The sequence below is a fragment of the Typopeltis vanoorti genome, chromosome 15 (assembly GCF_054136105.1).
Source record: "Typopeltis vanoorti isolate ZY-2024b chromosome 15, IOZ_Tvanoo_1.0, whole genome shotgun sequence".
NCBI lineage: Eukaryota > Metazoa > Arthropoda > Arachnida > Uropygi > Thelyphonidae > Typopeltis > Typopeltis vanoorti.
This window is the reverse complement of record NC_143563.1, coordinates 35341522-35366936: the sequence shown is the minus strand read 5'-3', so window position 1 is coordinate 35366936 and position 25415 is coordinate 35341522. Positions and strand designations below refer to the sequence as shown.

The following is a 25415-nucleotide window of genomic DNA, read 5'->3' as shown; positions in this document are numbered from 1 at the left end:
ATCATCGTCTTCCGATTCCTACCTTCTTGCCTCAGAAATGCCTCTTCGAGTAACCCAGACATTGATTAAACCTTCATTTTTTTTTTTTTTGAAATTTCTCCTATCTAATATCACGATGTCTTCTACCACCATGAAGACACCGTCATAATATTTTTTTATATAAAAATGATAATTTATTGATTGCTAAAATATTTATACATACAATAAACATCTTGGGTGACATTACACCTTATAATTTTAGAGTTCAGCGCTAAGTGCTGCAATTCCTACATTCGATTTCAATTAAAATTTTTAATAATACTTTTTTGCCTTTATATTATGTATCTACAAAACATGTTCTTCTAATGCTAACAATGAAGATTATACAGAATTTGTCGTATAATTTTTTTTTCAAAGTTTGAGAAAGAGTGATTATACAAACAAATTTTTGCATTTGTTTATAAGGATTACTTATAGATGAGTGAGGCAAGTTAATCCCACCTACTTCGAAGCTTGGGTTAGCTTTTATAAAGAGAGTGGGATTTAGTCTTCACTATTTGTGTTGTTGCTACTGTTTATGTATGGGATGTAGGCATTGGATACTAGTGATTTGTGATGTGTATATTAGTGTTAATAGTTTCTTAACTTTCTTGGTATATTTTCCAGAGTTCGTTTTTTAATGTTCTGTAGTTATCTACGTGTTTTAAATTTCTTGGTAGGTTTTTGAGTTGCGTGGGTATCTGATGTGATCTCACAAAAGAACCGCATGAGTTGTTGAAGGGTGTGGGAATGTAGAGAGTTGTTGTAGGTCGTGTTATACGATAGGTTTCTCTGTTGTTTCGATAGGTGATGTTGAAGTAATTGCTTGTTAATGTCATGTAGTGTTTCAGGTTTTTAATGCTCAGAATTCTGTGTATTGCCATGTGCTTGTCCGATATTGGTTGTTGCGTGTAAGGTGTCCAGATCACTGTTGACACGATTTTCCTGTGTAGTGTTTCTAATTTTGTAAGGTGGCTGTTTGATGTATTTGCATAGCCTGTTATTCCGTATCTGAGTAGGGATTCGCAGATATACCGTGATATAGGAGTTTTTTATGTTGGATGGAATAATGTCTTTAACTCGGAAGAGTTTCGCTGCGATGATCCGGAGTTTGGCGTGTAGGTATTCTATACGTTTTGTCCATTTAAGGTGTGAATCTATATAGAGACCGAGGTATTTTGCGTGTGTTACAGGTTTGATTTTGAACATTGGCAGGTATTTCTGTTGTTAATGCAGCGGTATGTGTGGCAGTGTATTGATAGTGATGCGGGGCGTGTGATTCTTGGGTTGTGTATTATCAACATCTGTGTTTTGGTGCCGTTGATTAGAATTGCGTTTTAGTGGAAGTATGTTCTGATTTCATTTAGGTATTGTGCTTTGGCGAGAGGCGTGTTGATGTCTGTGTGGAATGCTAGTAGTGCAGTGTCATCTGCTTATTGAAATATTTGACTTCTTATGGATATGTTATGAACATCGTTAATGTATATGTTGAATAGAGTGGGTGATAATATGGCACCTTGAGGTACACCGTGTTTTATTTTTATACTCCGACTGTGACATGTACCTATTTTTGTTACTTGTGTTCTGTTTGAGAGGTAGTTCTTGAACCATCTATGCAGTGTTCCTCTTATATCTATTGGGTATAGTTTGGTGAGTAGTATGTCATGTTCAAGTATATCAAATGCTTTGGTTAGGTCCAGCAGAAGAAGGACGGCGTACTCGTTTTTGTCGAGAGCTTTGTTTATTGTGTCGACGATGTCTTCTAATAAAGTAATGGCGCTTTTTGTTTTCTGAAAGCCGTATTGGTTTTGTGAGATGATGTTGTACTTCTGTAAATGGTTCTATAGTCTGGTGTGTGTTACTTTTTCTAGAATTTTTGAGATGACTGGTAGCGTAGCTATCGGTCTGTAGTTCTGAGCATCGTTTCTTTTGCCGTGTTTGTATGTTGGCGTAATTACTGCAATTTTTAGTTGTTGTGGAATAATGCCTGTGTCGAATATTATGTTCTCGAGTTTCAAAAGTATTGGATTTATTTGTTCAAAGTGTGTTATAAGGTCTGTGATTCTGATTTTGTCTATTCCTGGAGTTGTCTTTGGTTTTAGTTGTAGAATTGCTTCTTTCAGTTCCTGTTTTGTTACGGGTGGAAAATACATCGTTCGTTGTTGACTTTGTGTCGGTAGTTTTTTGTTGATCGTTGGTAGTTTATCTTTTTTGAGTTGTGTGATGTTGTTTGTGAAAGCATGGTTGAATGAGTCTGCTAGTTTCGCTTGGTTTGTGTTCTGACCGAAGCTTTTTTGCAATAAAATCTTGTGCAGAAGTTTTCTTTTTTCGCGTTACTAATTCGTTGAGTGTAGCCCATGTTTGCTTAATGTTGTCGTTATATTCCATGAATTTTTGGAAGTAGTATCGTCTTTTTGCCCTACGAATTTTTGTTGTTAGTTGATTTCTTGTGTTTTTTATAAGGTTTGTAAATGTGTGTTAATGGGTGACTTTTTAAGTTTTTTCCATAGATTTTCTTTTACAATAATATTATTTAGTATGTCGTCATTTATCCATGGATTGTTGTCTCTTTGTCGCCTCGTTTGTTGCTTTGTTGCTTTTTTTGTATATTTCTGTGAACTTTAGTTGAAAATTCTCGTATAATGTTACAGGATCGTTTATTTTAAGTAGGGAATTCCAGCCTTTATTTTTTACATGGCTATCGACAATGCTCTTTAGTATGATCGAGTTTTGTCGGCTTTTATGGTGGTGGGAGAGGGGATAGGTAACGTAATAAAACTAAAGTGAGACAAAGTGGTGATCAGCAATTTTGACGTTAATTACTGATGATATATATGTATGATGGGAGCCCGTATGTTGATATGATCAATGTATGATTGTGTTAGTGAATTGGTGAGTATTTCTTCTCTTGTTGGAGAGTTAATTGTAGGGTTTATGTTGTACTGACTTAGTATATCAAGATATGTGTTAGTGGTTGAAGAAGCGTAGTAAAGAGTATTTATGTTAATGTCTCCTATTAGGATGAGCCTGTGTTTTGTACGCGGTTCGATGCCGCTTAGCCATGTTTCTAACTCGTGAAGAAAACTGAGTGGATTATTATTATGTTATCTGACTGGATATGTTCGGCTATGTTTGAGATCTCCATTATATAGGTTTTAAGTGATTTCTAATGTTATTCTTAAGGATGTGAAAAGTTAGTGTTTTATATTGGTAGGCTGTGTTAGTCGGATTCACTTGTAATTATGTATACTCGAGTGTTTTCATTCTTTCTCATAAATATCTGTGAATTCTTAGTCCACAGGAACTTGTAGTTGTTCTCTGTTTTTGTTTTGCTTGTTTGATATAAAAGATTTTTGAAGTATGGAGTCCAGTGTTCCGTTATATAGATTGGTGTTGGGAGTTTCTTATTAGTTAGGATCGTTATTGTCGGCCTTGTTTTCTCGCTTGCTATAAGAATGGAGTCTCTCAGACTTCTGTTGGTAAAACGAGCGATGATTGGTGGCGGTCTCTCTTTGTTTTTTTGTGGGCCTCGGTTAATAAAGGTGATATCTGTGGTTGCGATTTGAATTCCAATTTTGCTGCCGATCAGTTGCATTATGTTGCTTAAGTCTTCTGTATTTTCTTTCATTATTCCCTCAATTTGAAGTTCTTTTTTTCTTTCTTTTTGTAGCATGTGCTCCATTTGACACTTGAATGTGTTTACTTCTTTCCGCAATTCTTGATTTTCGCGCTGGAGTGTTTCTTGCGTTTCTATCACTACCGTTAATTTCGTTTTTATTTCTCGCACGGTTCCTAACATTTCTTCAGAGGGCTCTTTAATGAACTGTATGTAATGTTCATACTCCACGAATTTTTTGTTAATTTGTTCCATGTCTGTGTGTATTTAACAAGCCTTTCACCATGAGTTTAAATGATTCAAAGTTATCTGTAATTTCAGGATCCGGAAGCGACTTACCTTGATGTCTTTCGTTACTTTTCTTTGGTGTCTGGGCTTTGTTCTTCATTTTCACACGGCACTGTTTACATCGCCATTCGGCCCTTTTCATGGCTCCTTTTGTTTTCCACGTGCTTTTTGAGATCCCTGAACAGTGGAAGTGTTGTTTGTTGTTACATGCGGAACACTGCGGCCCGTCCCCTTCATCGCTTAATGGGTTATTGCAGTTGTTACAGCTCATTTTGCTTGAACTTCGCTGTCCCGCTACGTAATAATAATAATAATAATAATAATAATAGTAATTATTATTATTATATATCAGTTCAGTTCTTTCAGTTCAGTTCATTATTATTATATATCTGTTCAGTTCATCGTCCGATAGAATCGGACGATGAACTGAACAGACAACAAAATACCAGTGAGTCTTATAATTTGAGTTCCGTAAATTTATTACTAGAAAAAGGTTTAGAAAATATAAAAGCCAGCTTGGTAGATCTTCTCCAAGAACTATTTGATAAACAGAATAAAGAAATAACAAAAAAATAGCGAATATGAAGAGTTGGTTAAATTTAATAATTCAAAAGTCGAAGAAGTCTTACAAACGGTAAAAGACATTAAAACCAGCATTAACGCATTAACTCTCAGGCAGCACAAATTGATAAAAGACATATCGGAACTCCGTCTAGAATTTAATTCCCTGAAACTACAATACGATGTTTTAAACCAACAACAACATAAAGAAGACCTTGTCATAAACAGTCTTCCAGAAACTGAATCCACAGAAAATCTCAGAGACGTAGTTTTAAAGTTAGGCCATGCAATTGACATCCCCCTAGAGCATAATGATATTCAGACCATAAATCGGTTCCCCAGGAGGAACATAAAACAAGTCTCGACACGACCCGCACCAGTCATAGTTCGTCTGACAAGCAAGGCTACAAGAGACAATTTTATAAAAGCCAGCAGACTGAAAAAAAATAGTAGTCAAGGATTTGAATGCATCGCAAGACAATATGCCAATCTTTCTATCTGAGTATTTAACACCTTACAATCAGAATCTTTTGAACCAAGCAAGAAAAGAAAAAACAGGAAAAAGTATCAATTTTTCTGGATCAAAGACGGAAAAATATTCTTGAGAAAGTCACAGACTTCAAAGTCTATACAAATAAAAAGCTCGGTAGATATAGATAGGTGTCCAGAGTGAAACAAAAGACTCCAACTTAGTTCAATAAGAAGATCTCAACACAACAAAAATGAATGTGAACCATCAGATAGATATAATTACACCAGAAGACATCAGTAATTGTACATTCGAATCGCTTGATGCATGGAAACAACACACAGCACAAGCGAGAGGTCTCTCAATCTTGCATATTAACATCAGAAGCAACCGAAAACATTGGTTATTGTTACAGGCTTATCTGAGGAATTACCTTGATATTATTGATATATTGATTCTAACAGAAGTATCCATAACTAATGACGAAGCGACTGCTTTCCAAATTCCTGGCTTCCAACAACATAGATCATGCCGCCAAACAAAAAGTGGGGGTGGAATATTAATATTTATCAAACAAAAATTAATAGCTAAAGAAACGGCCTATCAGTTTGAGCATGCTGAAACCCTTTGCCTCGAAATCACTAATACCACCAATAGACAGCATCCCATAATACTAAATGCTATTTACAGGCCACCAAACCTAAACATGATAAAATTCTTGCGCGAACTCATTGCTGGCTTTCAAGCCAAGAAATATGCTCAACAGAACAACTAATGATAATTGGCGACATAAACATAAATATTGCAAACGAAAACCAGAACAATACTGTACAATACTTAGACACAATATCCATGTAATCTAATACCAACAATAACATCATGTACTAGAGAAGAAGTATTCCGAATTACTATCACTGCCTCCTGTCTAGATCATATAAACATCCGAGCACCACCAAACAGTTACACTGCATCAGTCATAAAGTGCAAAGTAGCAAACCATTACTTCACAGCTCTAAACGTGCAAACCAAGACAATATCCATACAATGTCCCACAGAAGAAAAGAGACAGAAAACAATAATAGACGAAGAAATAGTCAACCACGAAATAAGAAAAACAGACTGGGAACACCTGGCATCAGATTTAGCAGATATCTTATACAACAACATTAAACTCACACTGGAGGAAATATATAAGAAAGCTACAAAGAAAGTTAGACTTCGTTCAAAAATAACACAAAATCTTTGGATAACACAAAACTTAATCCTAGAAATACACAGAAAGGACGTTTTATGGAAAGAATTAAAGCGATATCCAAATAACACAGCTTTAAAAACTGAATATAAGATAACAAGGAATCGCCTTACAACACAAATCAGAAATGCAAGAAGAAACTACTACAGAGACAAACTAACCTCTGCACAAAACAACATGAAACAAACCTGGCAACTGATCAATGAGATGCTAGATTTTGTTCCCAACAATACCGCCTCAGAAACCATACAACACAGCTTCATGAAAGACGCAAAACATATCCAACAACCAGCAAATGACTTTAACCAGTACCTTGCAGACTCCATCCAAAAACTGCACAGAATTATATCCCCAATCACAAAACGAGACCCTCCACTTGGACCACGAAACAGACATTATGGTTCCCAACCATAAAAGAAGCAGAACTTCTCTCTGCAATACATCAAATCAAACCAAACAAATGCCCAGGAATAGATGGTATCAGACCTAAAGATATAAAGTAACATGCAACCAGTTTAAGTCCTATCCTACTAAAATTAATAAATAAAATATTTAAAACAAGACAGATACTTAGTAGGCTAAAGAGCGCCATAATCACACCCATATACAAACATGGAAAAAGAAATTTAATCAGCAATTACAGACCCATAGCAACATTACCAATTATCAATCAAATTATGAAGCGGACCATACTGAAGAAACTCAGAGCATACACTGAGATCTTTCATATTATCCCCAAAGCACAATATGGTTTTCAGAAAAATAAGGGAACAACATCTCTCTTGGAAGACTTTACAGACGTAATTAATACCACCTTAGACAAAAACAAAATTGCCATGGTAGACTTTATTGATCTAACTAAAGCATTCGATACACTTACACATCAAACCTTGTTAGAAAAGCTGAGGCCAGTTGGAATAGACGGGCCTCTTCATAGGTGGTTTACAAACTACCTCCAACATAGAAAGCATATTACACGCATCGGATCAAACCGAAGCAGAGAGCTACCAGTAACCTGTGGAGTGCCACAGGGAGCTGTACTCTCCCCAACTGTATTCAACATTTACACGCACGATATTAATCAGTTACCACTAAAAGGTAAGATATTCCAATACGCAGACGATACAGCAATAATATCCATCCATAATAACGCAAACATAGCCCAAACAAATATGCAGCATGATATAAATCTGATCATAGACTGGCTCACGAAAACCTCCATACACCTAAACTCAGAATAGACAAAATTAATGATATTCAGAAATCCAATGACTCGACCAGTTGATAACAAATATATAACCATCCAACATCCACTTTCCAACATAAAAAACACACAGAACAACAAAACCACTACAATCACTCAGGTTGAAACAATACGATACCTTGAAATTTACTTCGATGCAGATATGAACTGGAATAGCCACATAAACCATCTACACAACAAACTCCGAACAATAAGTGGCAAACTCTACTGGTTAAAAGATATAGTTCCCATACCCCTAAAAACACTAATATACAAAGCACTAAAGCATACGCTATAACAGCGTATGCTTTCTGTGCACCCTACAAATTAAATAGATTAATGTCGCTACAGTATAAAATGATAAAACTGATCTTTTGGGAACAAAGAGAAAATCACGACCTTATAAACATTGCAATGGCAGAACACAAAATACTGACAGCAAAACATTTATGTCACTATGCAGCCTTGCTAAAACATTATTTCGATGCCAACTACAGGACAGTCAGAAATACATACCGTATAACAAGCCCTCAGACTACGAATTATATCACATATAAATACAATAAGCACTACGGAAAGGCCACGCGAAACTTCTACATCCCAGACATGATAAATAAATTACCTTTTGAATACAGAAACCTTAAAAACTACAATAGCCTGAAAAGAGCTCTAAGGACATACTACGAACAAGAAACACGCACCCAAAATACCATACAAACTCAATGAAACTCAATATATTCGTTCAGGCTTCCAGTTCAGCAACGCATCAATATATTCCAATTTGTGTGTGTGTGTGTGTGTGTGTGTGTGTGTGTGTGTGTGTGTGTGTGTGTGTGTGTGTGTGTGTGTGTGTGTGTGTGTGTGTGTGTGTGTGTGTGTGTGTGTGTGTGTGTGTGTGTGTGTGTGTGTGTGTGTGTGTGTGTGTGTGTGTGTGTGTGTGTGTGTGTGTGTGTGTGTGTGTGTGTGTGTGTGTGTGTGTGTGTGTGTGTGTGTGTGTGTGAACTAATGAGAACATTAGTTCTCATCCAAGATATGTCATATGTAACCAAATGCACGTAATGTACGTATGACATGTAAACAAATGTATGTAATGTAAGCATCATATGTAAACAAATGTAGGTAATGTTCATATGTAATCAAATATATGTAATAACTGTAACAAGCGTATGCAATATAGAGTGATTATAACCATTGATATTGTGTATATAGAGTGTAAAATTGAAAGAAACATCTGTAATAATCAACATTATGAATATTATAATAATATATGTTGCAAACAGTTATTGTTGTTATTATTATTTAAAAAAAATTTATGTACGAGAAAGTATTTGTTATGCATAATTATCTTCATATAATATATGTAATTTATCTGAGAAATAATAAAATAAATAAATAAATATATATATATATATATTATTATTATTATTATTATTATTATTAACATGCATTAACAACAAAAATACCTGCCAATGTTCCGAAATCAAACCTGTAACACACGCAAAATACTTCGGTCTCTATATAGATTCCCACCTTAAATGGACAAAACATATTAGAAAACCTACACACTAAACTCCGGATCATCGCAGCAAAACTCTTCCAAGTTTAAGACATTATTCCACCCAACATAAAAAAACTCCTGTATCACGATATCTGCGAATCCCTACTCAGATACGGAATAACAGTCTATGCAAATACATCAAACAGCCACATAACAAAATTAGAAACACTACACAGGAAAATCGTGTCAACAGTGATCTGGACACCTTACACGCAACAACCAATATCCGACAAGTACATGGCGATACACAGAATGCTGAGCATTAAAAATCTGAAACACTACATGACATTAACAAGGAATTACTTCAACATCACCTATCGAAACAACAGAAAAAACTATCTTATAACACGACCTACAACAACTCTCTACATCCCCACACCCTTCAACAACTCATGCGGTTCTTTTGTGAGATCACATCAGATACCCACGCAACTCAACAACCTACCAAGAAAGTTAAAACACGGAGATAACTACAGAACATTAAAAAACGAACTCTGGAAAATAGACCAACAAAGTTAAGAAACCATTACCACTAATATACACATCACAAATCACCAGCATCCCATACATAAACAGTAGCAACAACACAAAAAGTGAAGGCTAAATCCCGCTCTCTTCATAAAAGCTAACCCAAGCTTCGAAGTAGGTGGGATTAACTCGCCTCACTCATCTACAAGTAATCCTTATAAGCAAATGCAGAAATTTGTATGTAAAATCACTCTTTCTCAAACTTAAAAAAAAAAAATCTGCATATTGTACTGAATCTTTGTAATGTACAGAAAATATGTCTCATGTATATATTACGTAAATACTATGTATGATAAATCTTCTCAGTGTGAAAAAAAAAATGGTGCAGGTCGTGGCAAGCCTTGGTTTTACTGTTCCTAGGAATCCGATTTATGATCTGAATGTCGTTATGCTGTAGAGGGATGTTGATTGCATGGCCTAATTTTAAAATCACGTCTCTGAGGTTTTCTGTAGATGCAGTTTCAGGAAGACCGTTTATCACAAGATCTTCTTTATGTTGTTGCTGATTTAAACGTTCGTATTGTAGTTTTCAAGAATGAAGTTCTTGATGGAGTTCGGATGCCTCATTCATCAAATTGTGTTGCCTGTCATTTAATGCATTAATACTCTTTACCGTCTGCAATGCTTCTAACACTGTTAAATTATTATGTCTCACCAAATCTTCATGTTCGCTAGATTTTTTTGTTATTTGTTCTTTCTGTTTATTAAAGAGTTCTTGCACAAGGTCTACTAAGCTGGCTTTTATGGTCTCTAGACCGTTTCCTATTAGTATATGTCAAGAGTTGAAATTATAGGACTCACCTGCATTTTTTTGTCCGTTCAGTTTGTCATCTGATTTTGCCTTCGGTATAATCGGCTGCGTCCTAGGTGCTTTAGGTGCGTTTCTTTGTTCTTCCTACAGAGTGCGCACTTTCATTTCTGTTACATCGGATTTATATTTATGTTGCCCGGTTGTTTCTGAAAAGCCGGCACATTTTAAGTGTAGAATCCTGCTGCATTTCGTACAAGTTATATTATTTCCGTTGGACGATAAATCCTCCAGGCATTTGATATACTTCATGACTCACTTTTCTTCCCTTAGGCACTCTGGCGTGATTGTAAAGATGGCGACGTCCTTTGTTCTTCGCTCGTTGTTGACCACGGTCCTTTCTGTTCACATTTTAACACTTCAAAATTTTGTTTATTCTTAGCCGATCTCATTGAATTTTATATCACTGTCTTCGGCGTGATAAGTAGGGTTACTTGGGAACACTTTAAACTGAAAACATGAGTTGGAACCACTTTAAAACTATAAAAAACTGGAGCAGCGATATCACCGTGCGCCCGTTCGTATGCCTACACCGCCTATTATTATTAATAATAATAATAAATAATAATAGGCGCTTACTGAAGCGCTTATTATTAAAAAGTTAATTTAAAAAATAGCAACTAGTAGCAATTTCGCAGTCACCCTGTGTGTGGTTACGTGACTTTGTGGCGCGCACCGCTTTGACAAGGCGACATCGTGCTGCATATCAGTCTCACAGAAGGTGCAGAATTAGTAAGCTTCATTGTTGGATCTTCTGCAACCCAAACATTATGGAAAAAAGAGGTAATTGTGATCAAAATACATCCAAGACTATAGAGAAAAGCTATAACACTGTAGGAAAAATTAGAAGTTATAAAGAGGTATGAACGTAATCAGCGCACAGTCGACATAGTCCGAGCTACAGGAATTTCAGAATCAACTTTAAGAACAATAAGAAATCAAGTAGAGAAAATAAAAGAAAGTTGTAAAAGTACGACGAGAATGTCGCCAACTAAGATAACAGAAGGACACCAATTATGGAGAAATTGGAAAAAGGTGTTGGTCCAATGGGTTGAACATGAAAATCAACGTGCTGTTCCATTATTCACCTTAATTATCCAGGTTAAAGCAAATAGTTTGTTTGATGATTTGAATGCTATAGATCCTGATCCTAAAGTGCAATATTTTGCTGCAAGTGCAAAGAGGAAGAGAGAGAGGTAAAATGCTGCCCATCAGCTGAGTCTTGACTGTTTCATTAAAAAAGTTGAAGATCATCAGCCTATCATCCCAGGCACTTCAAGAGAGCAAGATCACCCAGACTCACCAGACCCAGTCCATTCGTTATCCGATGGAAGACTGTCAGAAGTATGTAGTATTTAGGTGTTTATGACATTAATTAAATCCATTTATTCATTAAAATTTGTATGTTATTTTTATAAGTTTAAATAATTCATTCATTAAAATTTCGTTTGCTCACAGGTGTGTGAAGTTTTCTTTTTTTTTATCCTTCTGAAGAAACCCCTATCCTTATCTCACCCATGTTAAATTCAACTCACTTTACGCGATTTCGTGTTACGCGATTATTTCATCGAACCAGTTAATCGCGTAAAGCGATGCCTGTTCAGCTCATTGTCTGATTCTGCCTCAGGTATAATCGGTTGAGTTATATCCTGTCGGGGTGGTTGCATTTCTTTGTTTTCCCTGCAGTAGAGGCACTTCCATTCCTCACGCTGTGCATTGGATTTACGTTGCCAGGTTGTTTCAGTAAGGTCGGCACTTGTAAAATGGTGATCCTTAAGGCATTTTCTACACGTTATGTGATTTCCGTCGGAAGGCAGGTCCTGCAGACATCTTTGACACTTCATCACTCACCTTTCTTCCCTTGACTAACTGTAGCATGACTTCTGGTGACGGCTTTTGTTTTTCGTTCGTTGGTGATCTCCATTCTGTCTACAAATTTCAGCACACAAAGTTCGGATTCTACGTAGCCGATTTCGACGATTTATACATCTCTGTCTACAGCGTAGCAAGTACAATTAACTTGCTGTACTGTCAAATTAAAAAAAAAAGTTAAAACAGCTTTAAAACTATAAAAACGGTAATAACAGCATTATCAACATATGCGTACTATTGTATGTCTACACAACATCCTGAATAATAATAATAATAATAATAATAATAATAATAATAATAATAATAATAATAATTTTTTTTTTTTGAAGATCCATAACAATTTTATTTTCGTAATTTCCAATAATAATAATAATAATAATTTTTTTTTTTTTTTTTTTATTATGTCTCAGTATAAGTTACATACAATAATAATATTTACAGAATTACAATAAGGATTGTACAGAATTTTTTTTTTTTTTTTTTGTGTGTGTCTCAGATGAATTGCATACATAATTACTGTAGTAATTATATGTATATAATATTTATAACACATTACAAGTGTGTATAACAGATACTTGCAAGTTAGTAATTTTCTTCCTCGAAGCTTAGCAGAGCTTATCTGAGGAAGATAATAAGTTTCATGGTTGTGTTCCTATAGTGGTCACAAGCCAGGTGTTGATTTTACTGTTTGTTGGTACGTGCTTGAAAGACTTCGAATGCTATTACAGTTTAACTTTTTTTTTTTGTGCAAATAGGTTTGGATTTAGACATGGTGTGTTTGTTTCTTTGTGTTCTTGTAGTGATAGTTTTTTGAGAGGGGGGGGGGTTGTCGTAGGTTTGTGTGTGTGTGTATGTGTGGTGGGGGAGAGAGAAACAGGAATTGCTCTAATTTTCATTCTCGCTATAATATTTATATAGTGCCTGTTTCAGCTCTCTGTATGTTCCTAGGTTTCTGTTGTCGAACGGCAGTTTGTTTATCATGTCAGGTACGTAGAAGTTTCGGGTGGCTTTGCTGTGTGGATCGTTGTACTTATATGTTATGTAGTTTGTTGACTGTGGTCTTGTTATTTGATATGTTGTGTTGGTTACTCTATATGTTGGGCTGTAGTAGTGTTTTAACATGACTGTGTAGTGGCGTAAGTGTTTCACCTTAAATATTTTGTGTTTTGTCCATGCTTCCTGCATAAGAGTGGGTTGTTCCCAGAATATCAGTTTTATCATTTTATCTTGCAACCATTGTAGCCTGTTAAGTCTGTAGTCTGCGCAGAATGCGTATGATGTGATTGCATATCTTAAAATGTTTTCACATAATGCTTTATAGATTAGTATTTTTATGTGGGTTGGGGCAATATCTTTTAATCTGTATAGTTTGCTTGCTATTATCCTAAGCTTGGTATGTAGGTAGTTTGTATGGCTATTCCAACTTTGATCTGCATCGAAGTGAAGTCCAAGGTAGCGTGTTGTTTTCACCTGTGTGATGGTTGTGATTTTAGGTTCTGCACTTTGTGTATAGGAGGATGAATGTTTGATAGTGAGATATTTAGTTTCTATGGGCAGGGTTTGGGGGTTTTTGAATAATATTAGCTTTGTTTTTCCAGGGTTTATATATATGTCGTTTATGGTTAACCAGTTAGTGATTTGATTGATGTCGTGTTGCATATTTTTGTAAGCGATTTTTGCAGTGTTGTGAATGGATACTATGGCAGTGTCATCTGCATACTGGAAGATTTTACTTTTTAGGGGGAGTTGGCTTATGTCGTGGGACAGCTCCTTGCGGTACTCCACAGGTTACATGTACCTCTTTGCTGTATGCTGATCCTATACGTGTGATGTGCTTTCTGTTTTTCGTGTATGCTTTAAACCACTGGAGTAGATGACCTCCTATTCCGATATGGGTAAGTTTCGTTAACAAGGTTTTATGTGTTAGTGTGTCAAATTCTTTTGTTAGGTCATTGAATACCACTAATGTAATTCTGTTTTTATCCAGTGCAGCGTTTATTAGATCTGTGAAATCTTCCAGGAGTGTTGCTGTTCCTTTATTTTTTTGAAAGCCATATTGTGTTTTGGGTATGATTTGAAATTTTTCAATGTATGTGGAGAGTGTCTGATGTACAATGCGCTCCATGATTTGGTTGATTACAGGCAGCGTGGCGATAGGTCTGTAATTACTTATTATGTTTCTTTTTCCCTGTTTGTGTATGGGTGTGATTAATGCAGTCTTCAGTGTTTCAGGTATGTGTCCCGTTTCGAAGATTTTATTTAACAGTTTTTGTATAACTGGAAGTAGGTCGGTTGAGTGTTTCTTGATGTCTTTTGGTCTGATTCCGTCTATCCCCGGTCCTTTGTTAGGATTAATTTGTTGAATTGCCAGTGATAGTTCTTCTTTTGTTACTGTGGGGAACCACATCGACTGGGTTGCTTGTGGACCTAGTGGAGAATGTTCGTATGTGTGAAGAAAGGTTGTTTCTTGTAGCTTTTGGACAGAGTTCACGAAGTGCTGATTAAAGTTGTTTGCCAACTGTTTGAGGGATTTTGGGTCGCAGGCAAAGCTGTGTTTTATTGTTTCTGAGGCAGTGGTTCTGTGTATATTGTCCAGCATTTCATTAATCAGGTGCCAGGTTTCCTTTATATCATTCTGTGCTGTTGTTAATTTGTTGCTGTAATAGTTTCTTTTTGCCGTTCGAATCTGGGTTGTTAGGAGATTCCGTTTTCTTTTGTATTCAGCTTTTAAAGCGATATTGTTCGGTGACTTCTTAAGTTGTTTCCATAGGGCATCTTTTATTTGTATATCTGTTAGTATGTTGTCTGTTATCCATGGATTTTGTTTCGTTTGGGGGCGTATTTTTATTTTTGTTAATGCTTTGTTGTATATTTTGTTAAATGCAAGTTTAAGATTATTATATACAGCTTCAGCAGAGTCTAAAGATGCTATCTGCATCCAGTCTGTTTTTCTGATTTCATCGTTCACTATTGCTTCGTTTACAATGCTATGATACTGTTTTGTTGTCTCAGTGATTTTTATGGGTTCTGGTTCAGTGTGTAACTGCAATGCTGTGAAATTATGGTCTGCTAGTTTGCATGTTATGACGGCTGCTGTGTGGCTGTTTGGAGGGGCCCTTATATTTATATGATCAATGCAGGTTGAGGTTGTTGTGTTTCCGACTATCTCTTCTCGTGTATACGACTGTATGGATGGGGTTATGTTATATGCCGATAATAGGTCTAGGTATTGTTCTGTGTTGTTATTTATGTTCCTAATGTTTATATTAATGTCTCCTATTATTATCAAGTATTTTGGGGGCGTATTTTCAGCCACGAAAGGTGCCTACTTTCGTGGCTGAAAGCCATCTGTTTAGTTCTTCTAGGAATTTTGTGGTGCTTAAGTTGGGTGGTCTGTATATTGCGTTTAATATCAGGGAGTTTTCTTGTTTGATGTTTTTAATTTCGATGCATATGTTTTCTGCGTATTCTAATTTATAGTTTATTTCTGTTACTTCTAGTTTATGTTTGGTAAATATTATTATACCACCGCCTCGTTTTGTTTGTCTGCAGTGTTTGTGTTGTTGGAAGTGTGGCATTTGGTAGGAGGATGCCTCTTCGTTTGTCGTAGATACTTCAGTCAGTATTAAAATGTCTATTTCGTCTATATCTTCCTTCAGATAAGCTTGCAGGGTCAGCCAGTATTTTTGAATGCTTCTGATGTTGATGTGGAGAATAGATAGTCCTTTTTTGGGGATTGTCAGTTGTTTCCATTCTGATATTGATTTCAGAATGTGGCAATTATCATGTTCCGGGGTGATTACGTCTGCTTGATGGTGTGCATTCATGTTGGTTGGGGTGCTGGTCCTTCTTTACGAGTTGTCAATATTCCTTTCAATGTGACAGCCTGTTGAGGTCATCTACGGATTTTATTTCGATTGGTTTTGAGTCTTGTGTCTTTCTAAGGAATATTTTGCTGTCTCTTATCCATATAAACTGGTAATTGTTTTCTGTTTTTACTTTCCTTGCTTGGTAGAATATTTTATGATAGTGTGGAGTAAGGTATTCAGACAAGTATATTGGGGTGTCGTCGTGGTCTCCTTTCAGATCCTTTACTACTGGATTTTTAATCCTGCTAGCTTTTATAAGTGTAGTTTTTGTTAGGCTGTTGGTGAGTCTCACTACGACGGGAGAAGGACGGGTATTATTTTCTCTTTTCCTTTTTTGTGGTAACCGATGCACTGACTGGATGTCTCTTGGTTCAATGGGGGAGCCGATTTTTTGGCTTAGTTGTATTACAGTGTCTCTTAGAGGTTCCGTAGCTATTTCTGGGAGACCATTTATGAGGTCATTTTTGTGCTGCTGTTGGTTTGAGAGCTCGTACTGTTGCTTTAGAGAGTTTAGTTCTTGCCGTAGGTCCGTTGTCTCTTTAATTAAATTATGCTGTCTTTCAGTTAGCTCTTTGACGCAGTTTTTAATTTCTCTAACGCTCTGTAACATATCTTCTATCGAGTTATTATTAAATTTAATAAATGCCTCGTATTGGTTAAATTTTTCTGTAATTTGTGCGGTATGTTTTTTAAATAGTTCTCCAACAAAATCGATTAAACAGTCTTTTAGGTTTTGTAATCTATTTTCAAGTAATGCATTTAAAGATGGCTCACCTGGGTTTCCGTTGTTGTTTTCTTTGTTTTTAATTCCCTCTGTTGTTGATAGCTGTTTACTACCTGCGGTTGTTTTTTGCGTTGGCTATTTTCCGCCTGCGGTCGAAGGCGACGTTCCTTTGTTATCTCTGCAATGGGGACACTTCCACTCGTCACGATTCTTGTTTGATTTTCGCTGCCAGGTAGTCTCGGACAATCCTGAACATAAAAAATGCATGTTTCTTTGGCAGTTCCTACATGTTACGTGGTTTTCTTCCCCCGTTAGGTCTTCTTGGCATTTGTAGCACTTCATAATTCTTGTTTGACGATCTTGCTGTATTTTCTAATATGGCGTCCTCCTTTGTTCTCTTCTAGCGTAGTTGACCAACGTATACTTCGAACTTTGAATACTTATATTTTACTTATTACTTAACAGATACTTACAGTTTTTACATCTATATGTTCGTAATGAAGAACGGAGTTCACTGATGTACTTTAAATTTTAATTCACAAGAAAATATCTTCTTTGCAACTTAAAATATGGGAGCATCGAAATAGCGTGCTTGCGACTGCTTATAATAATAATAATAATAATAATAATAATAATAATAATAATAATAATAATAATAATAATAATAATAATAATAATTTGCGAAATTATGATTCGTACTTTTTGACTTAGGTCATTAAAAAATGTTTACTATACAATTCTCTTAGTGAGCAGTTGTTAGGACCACATAACCTTTTGCTTACATTCAGTAGATTAAGTATCTACTGAAACCCGTCGAATATCAAAATGGAATGTAATAGTAGACGACCATTGAGGATATCCTTCCTTGTTAACAAAGGAAAGGCAGCATGGCTGAAGTGTGAGAAGAGACCTTAGCAGTGGACATTACTGCATCGCATGAAGGTTCCATGGAGTGATGAATCGTCGTGCATGTTATTTCACGTCACGGAAGTTCAAGAGGATGGGAGTTAGAAAAGGAGTCTTGTACCCATCATGAAGATGAACTTCTGCTTGTTTCTGATATCGTTGTTTATCAAGCACATTCATTGATGTTGACCTATGTCCTGTATGCGATGGACATTTACGACAGAAACATGATAGTGACTTTACCTCAACGGGCTGTCCTTGTTAGTTATTGGATTTCGGTCCTCTTGAATATTTTTAGATGTGGTGGAACGTACTTGTTACAGAAATCTTTAGGTAGAAAACCTGAAGAATTGTGGTCATGCATCAGGCTAGATTGGTTCAGAATATTTTTGGTTGTTTCAAGTGGCACGTGGAATCGATGTCCCAATGGTCATACACCCTCTGTCCAAAAAGAAACCGAACGTTTCGAAAATAGAAGAAACTAGTGGCACCTGTTGTATATTTTTGTTGTCGAAAGCGACAACTTTCGTTAGTGTTGTGTCAAGTGTTTATACATTTGTTTCATTAGAAGAGTTATAGTGCCAAGAGTGACAGTGTGTTTTGACGAACGGTCGAAAAATGAGTTTCAAACAGAGAGCTGCGATTGACTTTTGTGTTAAGCTTGGTAAATGGTTTACCGAAATGCAACTAATGCTTCAAAAAGCATACGGTGATGAACAGTTTACGAGCGGTTTAAGCGATTTCAAATTCGACGACGAAAAGCCGGGCAGTCCAAAAACTGGACTGAGAGAAGTTAACATCTAAAAAGTGCGTCATGTCATGAAAGAAAACCCGAAATCGTCCCTGAGATTGATTGAAGATGAATTGGGGATTCCAAAATCAACTGTCCAGAACATTTTGACTGAGAGTTTGGGCCTTCGTAAATTGAATTCACGATTTGTTCCCCAAAAGTTGACCGACGACAAAAAAAAGTATCGAATTGAACACTGCAAGGACCTCATTAAAACCGCTCATAAGGACTCAAACTTCCTTGAAACGGTCGTTACTGGTGACGAAACGTGGTGTTTTGAGTATGAGCTGATTTGTTTCTACGATTCCAAGGACATTATCCAGAACGAATTCGTTGCGCCTGGCCAAACGGTCAATGGTGAGTTTTGTCTCGAAGTTTTGAAGCGATTGATAGCGAGATTTCGTCGCGTACGGCATGAATATCGTGACGACCGACCGTTCGTCAAAACACACTGTCACTCTTGGCGCTATAACTCGGCTTCTAATGAAACAAATGTCATAAACAGTTAACACAACACTGAGGAAGGTTACCGCTTTCGACAACCAAAAGATACAACAGGTGACGCCACTATTTTTTTTTTATTTTCGAAAAGTTCGGTTTCTTTTTGGACAGAGAATGTAGATGGCTACAACATGCTATTAGATAATTATTTCTAATAAACGGATCATGGGTTATTGAGAAAGTATTTTCTAGGAGAGTATTGTGCATATATTTTGGTTTACCAGTTCAACGAAACTTAATACAGCCTACAGCTAATCACTCTCTGAAACTATGAATACTGCAAACATTAATCTTCAAGCAATATATAGCTTTGAATTCGTCCTTACCTGTACAGGAGGGATGATTAATTTTGATCGACATTTCTTAGACATAAGCAGTAATAAATATATCGATTTCTACAAATGGACGACCATAATTTCTTCTAAGAACAGCACTTAAATATGGAGCACACACTAAAACCAGAACTGCGTTGTTTCTCTAATCAAAAATTATGACCACTGCGTGTTTGATAAGGGAACAAAAGAGTGCACTTCGGTCCTTATCTGTTAAACAAACAATTCTTCTTCTTGGGAAGTCAGCTGATGTTGGTATTGATAAAAGACAACAAAGCCATGGCAATGAGTCTCATACATATACCTTTGTAATTTATATTATTGGGGAATAACAGAAAATATGGTTTTAAAAATAATGCTAAGTTTCAAAAAGATTGGAAACTTGCGACTTTTCATTATTTATTAAAAAATCTTCAAAATTGGTTTGCCCCAATAATGGGACGATTTAGACCATTTCTCGTTCCCGTGTTTCAGATGTATACTACACATTTATTGCCTTCACCTATTTGGTTCTAATAAGTATCAAATTAAACACGAATTCATTTTAGTTCTGTTTAATAATCTTCTGTTAGTATTTTCAACTAAAGCAGACGTCAGATATCTTAATTGTAACATATTTTTAAATTTTTAATGCCAACTGCAATAAACTTTTGCAAACAATTCAGTTATCTACAATGTTGAAAACTGGTGATCTTCTCGGCTATTTAAATATTAATCATTATAAATAATGGTGTTGTTTTAAGGAAAACTTTTCTAGGACAAATATTCCCAGTGTATACATTTGTTCTAAACGCAGAACAGGTGTTAATACTCTTAGAGAGAGCCCGACAATCCATCGTATTTAAAGTGGGGAGAATATTCAAGATTTTAATTAATATATAAGGCTGTTGATATTTTCCCTTTGTTGCGAACAGTTTCTTGAGATGTAACCCGATTGGGTCCAGTTTACCATGACTGAAATGAAACAAACAAACAACAAACAAAAACACTTTTCATTTTCTGGTCTTCAATTCTAATTTCAAATGATCTTCTGCTTTGTCCAATGTATGAAGCACATATCGCCAATATTCTACTTATCTCCAGTACTGGCATTCTTGACAGAAAATGTCAATCTCGGGTGGTTGAGATATCAACTTGGGCACCATCTTCACTATCCAACCAAAAAATGCCATAAAATGAAGGCGAAGATCAACAAAGAAATATACACTCAAACTTCTTTTTGAAAACTCGAGAAATACTGTTTCGGGCTTTTATCTATTGGAAAATAATATGGCGTCGATAAACCGAACGAAATACTTAAAGTTCCGTTTATTAAGTAATTAATCTATCATCGATCTTTGCATCGGACTAGCTTTATCTTACTATTAATTCTGTTCAGTTAAACAGGATTGAAATAATAGGTATCTCTCTGTCCTCTTAACATGGTTGCGTTGACCGTTATGAATCTACTTTCGCATAAGTATTGAATGGAGAATTTCTGCGACATTCATTCTACCCCATTATGCGTTGAATATATGTAAGAAATCGTTCATAGCTTGTTTTAAGGGAGCAGTATTCTGTTGTTTGGCAAACTACTTTTTAATAACTGATTCTATTCACAAAATGTTTTGAAAGTACGCATTGGTTCATTTCTGTTTAAAAGTAATAATAGAGAAAAGAAGAGAATACAATTTAGAAACACGTATCGCATTTATTGACTTTGAAAAAGCATTTGACAAAGTTAAAAGAAACATATTATTTAACATATTAAAAGAAAGACAAATACCAAATAATATCCTAAAAGCTATCACAAGTGCATATGAAAATAATCAAATACAAATAAGATTAAATCACGAGCTATCATATACGAGAGAGATAAACCAAGGGGTCCGACAGGGATGTCCCCTCTCAGCAACTCTTTTTGATATTTACTTAAATGAAATAATGATAAAATGGAATAAAAATTTACATGAAGGAATTAAACTTTCTCTTACAGTGAACTTAAACACTCTCCTTTTTGCCGACGACCAAATAATAATTACAAATTCTGAAGATAACTTACAGAAAGCTATTTTAGATCTAAATGAGATATCCAAAGATTATGGTATGATAATATCAACGGAAAAATCAAAAACTATGGCCTTTAAAGGACAAGATCCAGCAAGAACTAAAATAGTAATAGATAGCAAGATCTTAGAACAGGTGAATTCATTTAACTACCTAGGATGTATGATCACGTATGAAAATGATATAAACGTAAAAATTGCAAAATATTTAAAAATAGAAGGTGTAATTAACTCTATATTTAAACCAAACCTAGTTCGAAAACAAACCACACTAAAAGTATACAATACATTAGCCCTACCAGTCTTAATATGGAAGCGAAATCTGGACAATAAAACAAAAAGACAAACGAAGATTAATAACAGCAGGAATGAAGTTTATGAGAAAAACTGCAAAGTATACTCTATTTGATCACAATGAAATTATGAAAGAATTAAACCAAGAACCAGTAGTAGAAAAAATTAAAAAATATAAACATAAATGGATGGAACATGTTCAAAGAATGAAAACAGAAAGATTATCAAAACAAGCCTTAAAGTACAAGCCATTAGGAAAAAGGAAACCAGGACGTCCTCTTAAACGATGACTTCTAAGGCCGGAACAGGCCATGCTAGGCCTAAATCCTTGATACGCATGATGATGATGACATTGGTTCATGCAAAGTCGGATTTCTATATTTGGTGCTATAGAGATATTCATTTTTACAGACTAATTCTGTATCATTCACTCAATGTTTACACTCTCTCCTAGGTGGGAGTCACATAAAAATATACGATTCCAAAGGGAGAGATAGAAAATAGACAAATAAAAGCAAAGCTGGTAAACCAGGGAAAAAATTTGTAAAATTCTATGTTTTGCACATAAAATTATAATTTCGATATCTATGTTTAGGAGTGTATTTATGTATAAATTATTTCAGTAGCAATGCCATCACAAATATCGGAGTTACTGAAATCGTTTTCGTGGCAAACAAATTCAATTTTACACTATCCTATGTATATTCCTGTCCACACAGGTGGAAAATTTATCACTTAGTTGAATGCAATGATATGTTTTAATTCGTTAAATCGTACATTTGAAACCTTAGAAAGTTAAATCTTAACGAAAATTGCTAAAATATAAATAAACCGCAGACACCATTCAAAATTGAAGCTTGGTTAAACTTGTTTTCTTAGTATTCCAAATAAGCACATTGCCTTTTAGGATTGATAATACCGGGGAAATCACATATTGTTACAAAAATCAGTGACAAAAACTACGCTGACATATTCTTACAAAATTCACTGTGGGGAAGATTCTGCTGACTCAAACATGAAATCATTTCGAAAGTTATTCTGATCTGAAAATTGCTTTTAACAGAAAGAAGATGTGAATCTTAAACCTTTCTCTTACGTCCTTTCTGAGAATATAACAGCTACTTGAAAATTTCTTTTCACACATTTCCGAAGTGAAGGGTTTATCACGAGTATGAACCTTTGAGCGCTCTTTGAGACTGAATCCCTCGTGCAAATTTCTTTCTGCAGATTTCGCAACAGAAGGGTTTCTTTTGAGTGTGTGAACACTTGTGTGGTTTATGAGATAAAGAAAGAAACCTGTTTCAAGAAATTTTCTCAAACTTTCTTGAAATACGTGTCGGAACTGAAAGGATTCTCTTGAGCATGTGCGCCCTCAAGTGGGATTTTCAGATGGCTGCTTTGTAAAAAAAAACGTTTACCACATTTCACTACAGAAAAGTTTCTCTTGAGTGTGAAATCCTATTGTGAATTGTAAAATAACGCTTGAAAGAATTTTTTTCTCACAGATTTCACAAATGAAGGATATTTCCTGAATGAACTTTTAAAGGACTCCATATGGTCATTTATATTAAAATAGCTTTATACAGATTTGCCCTATGAAAGTTTCTCCTGTCCATGAAACTCAATGATGCCTCTGCGGCAGCTCTTTATGAAATTAATTTCTGGGAATCATTTAGTGTAAGACGGAGTTCTAAAGAAATTACATCAGGAGTTTTACAAATGAAATACTCCGCCTTATTTAGAAATATCTCACGGATTTGAGCGTGATATATTACAACGTTTAGCATGTAGCCCCGACGTCATTACTCAAATGCTTTCTCTCCTTTTCCCCCCGATGTTCTCCCTAATTGCGCATATATTCCATTTATATTCTGCTAAGGCAAAAAGTGATTATGAATGTCCTCTTCATAATATATAGAAATATCTGAAAGATATTTCTATATATTTTCGCCCCACATTTCGTTTAATTGACTAATTTTAATTGATCGAATCCTAGACGAGATTCTCACTTGGGTCTTTCCAACCAAAGAGCAACGTTGATACCGATTGAACGAATTTCATAACACAAGAAAAACTTTTTGCAATGAGTCAGATACATTAGAAGAGATACCTGATTAACAATATTTTTCCTGATTGATCTAACCTAAGTAATATTGTATTTATCTGTATAATATTTTTATTTACACCTCAAATAACTACGTATATACAAACGTCTTGAAGTGCATTCCTGCATAATTTTTTTTTGCAAAATCTGCAATGCAGTGCTGCGTACACTTTCCAAATTATCTAATTGAATTTGTAATTAAGAAAGCTCATTAATAAAAGTACGATTAGAACATTTATATGGTACCACTAATAGCAGATAATTACAACCAGTATGATAAGGATAATAAAAGTTGATCACACTAGCCAACAAAAAAAAAAAAACATTTTCTGCTGATTATGATCTGACACTTGTTTCTTACTAATTTGGGTGCGCTGATTTCAAATATCAAACCCATTTTTCTCTATCACGTCAGGTTTTTCCTTAATGGCATTTTCTTTTTGCTAATTTGTAAGTTTTTGATAGTTTTTAGGAGGCAGTACTATTTAGAGGATCAAAAAATCGATTTTTTTAATATTATTTTCTGAAAGTATGTACTTTTAAAAATCTGCTCCTAACTTCTTATCAAGAAATTCGAAAAATTCCCGAAGATATAGCCTATTATTCAAAGCGGTGCGCAGATCAGAATCGGAGCTCTCACCGCTCTCGCTTGTCAAGATTTAAAAACTATGGAAGATCGGTACCAAGGAAGATGGTATTCTCACATGATGGCCGTCTACTGTTGGAGTATTCAAAGGGATTGCCGAAACAGAACACACAGCAGAAATTGCTACAAATAAAAATTTATTCCCTAAAACTCATGTGTAAGTAAAATTGTTATTTTTTTTTATAAATATTCTTATAATTTTTAATGAATATTGTTAAGTAGTTATGTATCTAATTATCGGCCTCTCCCTCTCTCTCGCATTCAAAGCGCCAGTACGTGCCGTTGCAGGTTCTTACGCATTTATTCGTTTACTAACAAGCGAGAGCGGTGAGCGCTCCTATTCTGATCTGCGCACCGCTTTGAATAATAGGCTATATCTTCGGGAATTTTTCGAATTTCTTGATAAAAAGTTAGGAACAGATTTCTAAAAGTACATACTTTCAGAAAATAATATTAAAAAATCGATTTTTTTGATCCTCTAAATAGTACTGCCTCTTTAAAACTATCAAAAACTTACAAATTAGCAAAAAGAAAATGCCATAGAGGAAAAACCTGACGTGATAGAGAAAAATGGGTTTGATATTTGAAACCAGCGCACCCAAATTAGTAAAAAACAGGTCTCATATAAAAGTCAGCAAAAATTGTGTTGGACTGTGTAATCAATAATAACGATATGTTAACTACGCTGAATTACTATGAGTCAGTGCAAATTTCTTAGTAAATTTTAATTATTTACCCATTTTTACTGCTGCAATGCAATATTTGTTTTGTTTTATTCTTATGACGTGCTACTGATAATGACATCATGGAAGGTTTCACGTTAGCTTATCTGAAAATTGTTTTTCACATTTTGACATAGTATCCAATTGAAGTGAAGTATCTGTTTTAAACTGCATTTCTATTTCAGATTGATCATATCGAAACAGATACAAGATAGATTCGCACGCACTCACACACACATACACAGAGACAAAATACTTAAATACCCAAA

General features: G+C 35.3%; 1 protein-coding gene across 3 annotated transcripts in view; it reads right to left on the bottom strand.

Moving 5' to 3' along the window:
- The window catches only part of LOC150098600 (BTB/POZ domain-containing protein 6-B-like), a 45727-nt gene that overhangs the window by 5658 nt on the left and 14654 nt on the right, over positions 1-25415 (bottom strand). Inside the window, exons 1-2 of one of the 3 annotated variants that reach the window (XM_090405711.1) lie at positions 19330-19484; positions 3974-4216 (exon numbers count right to left, since the gene is read on the bottom strand). In XM_090405711.1, the coding sequence (XP_090261837.1) occupies positions 3974-4216; positions 19330-19363 (277 nt within the window). In that variant the 5' untranslated portion in view covers positions 19364-19484. Of the gene's footprint in view, positions 1-3973; positions 4217-19329; positions 19485-25415 lie in introns of those variants that run through there. The other 2 variants (XM_090405712.1, XM_090405713.1) reach the window with 2 other exon arrangements.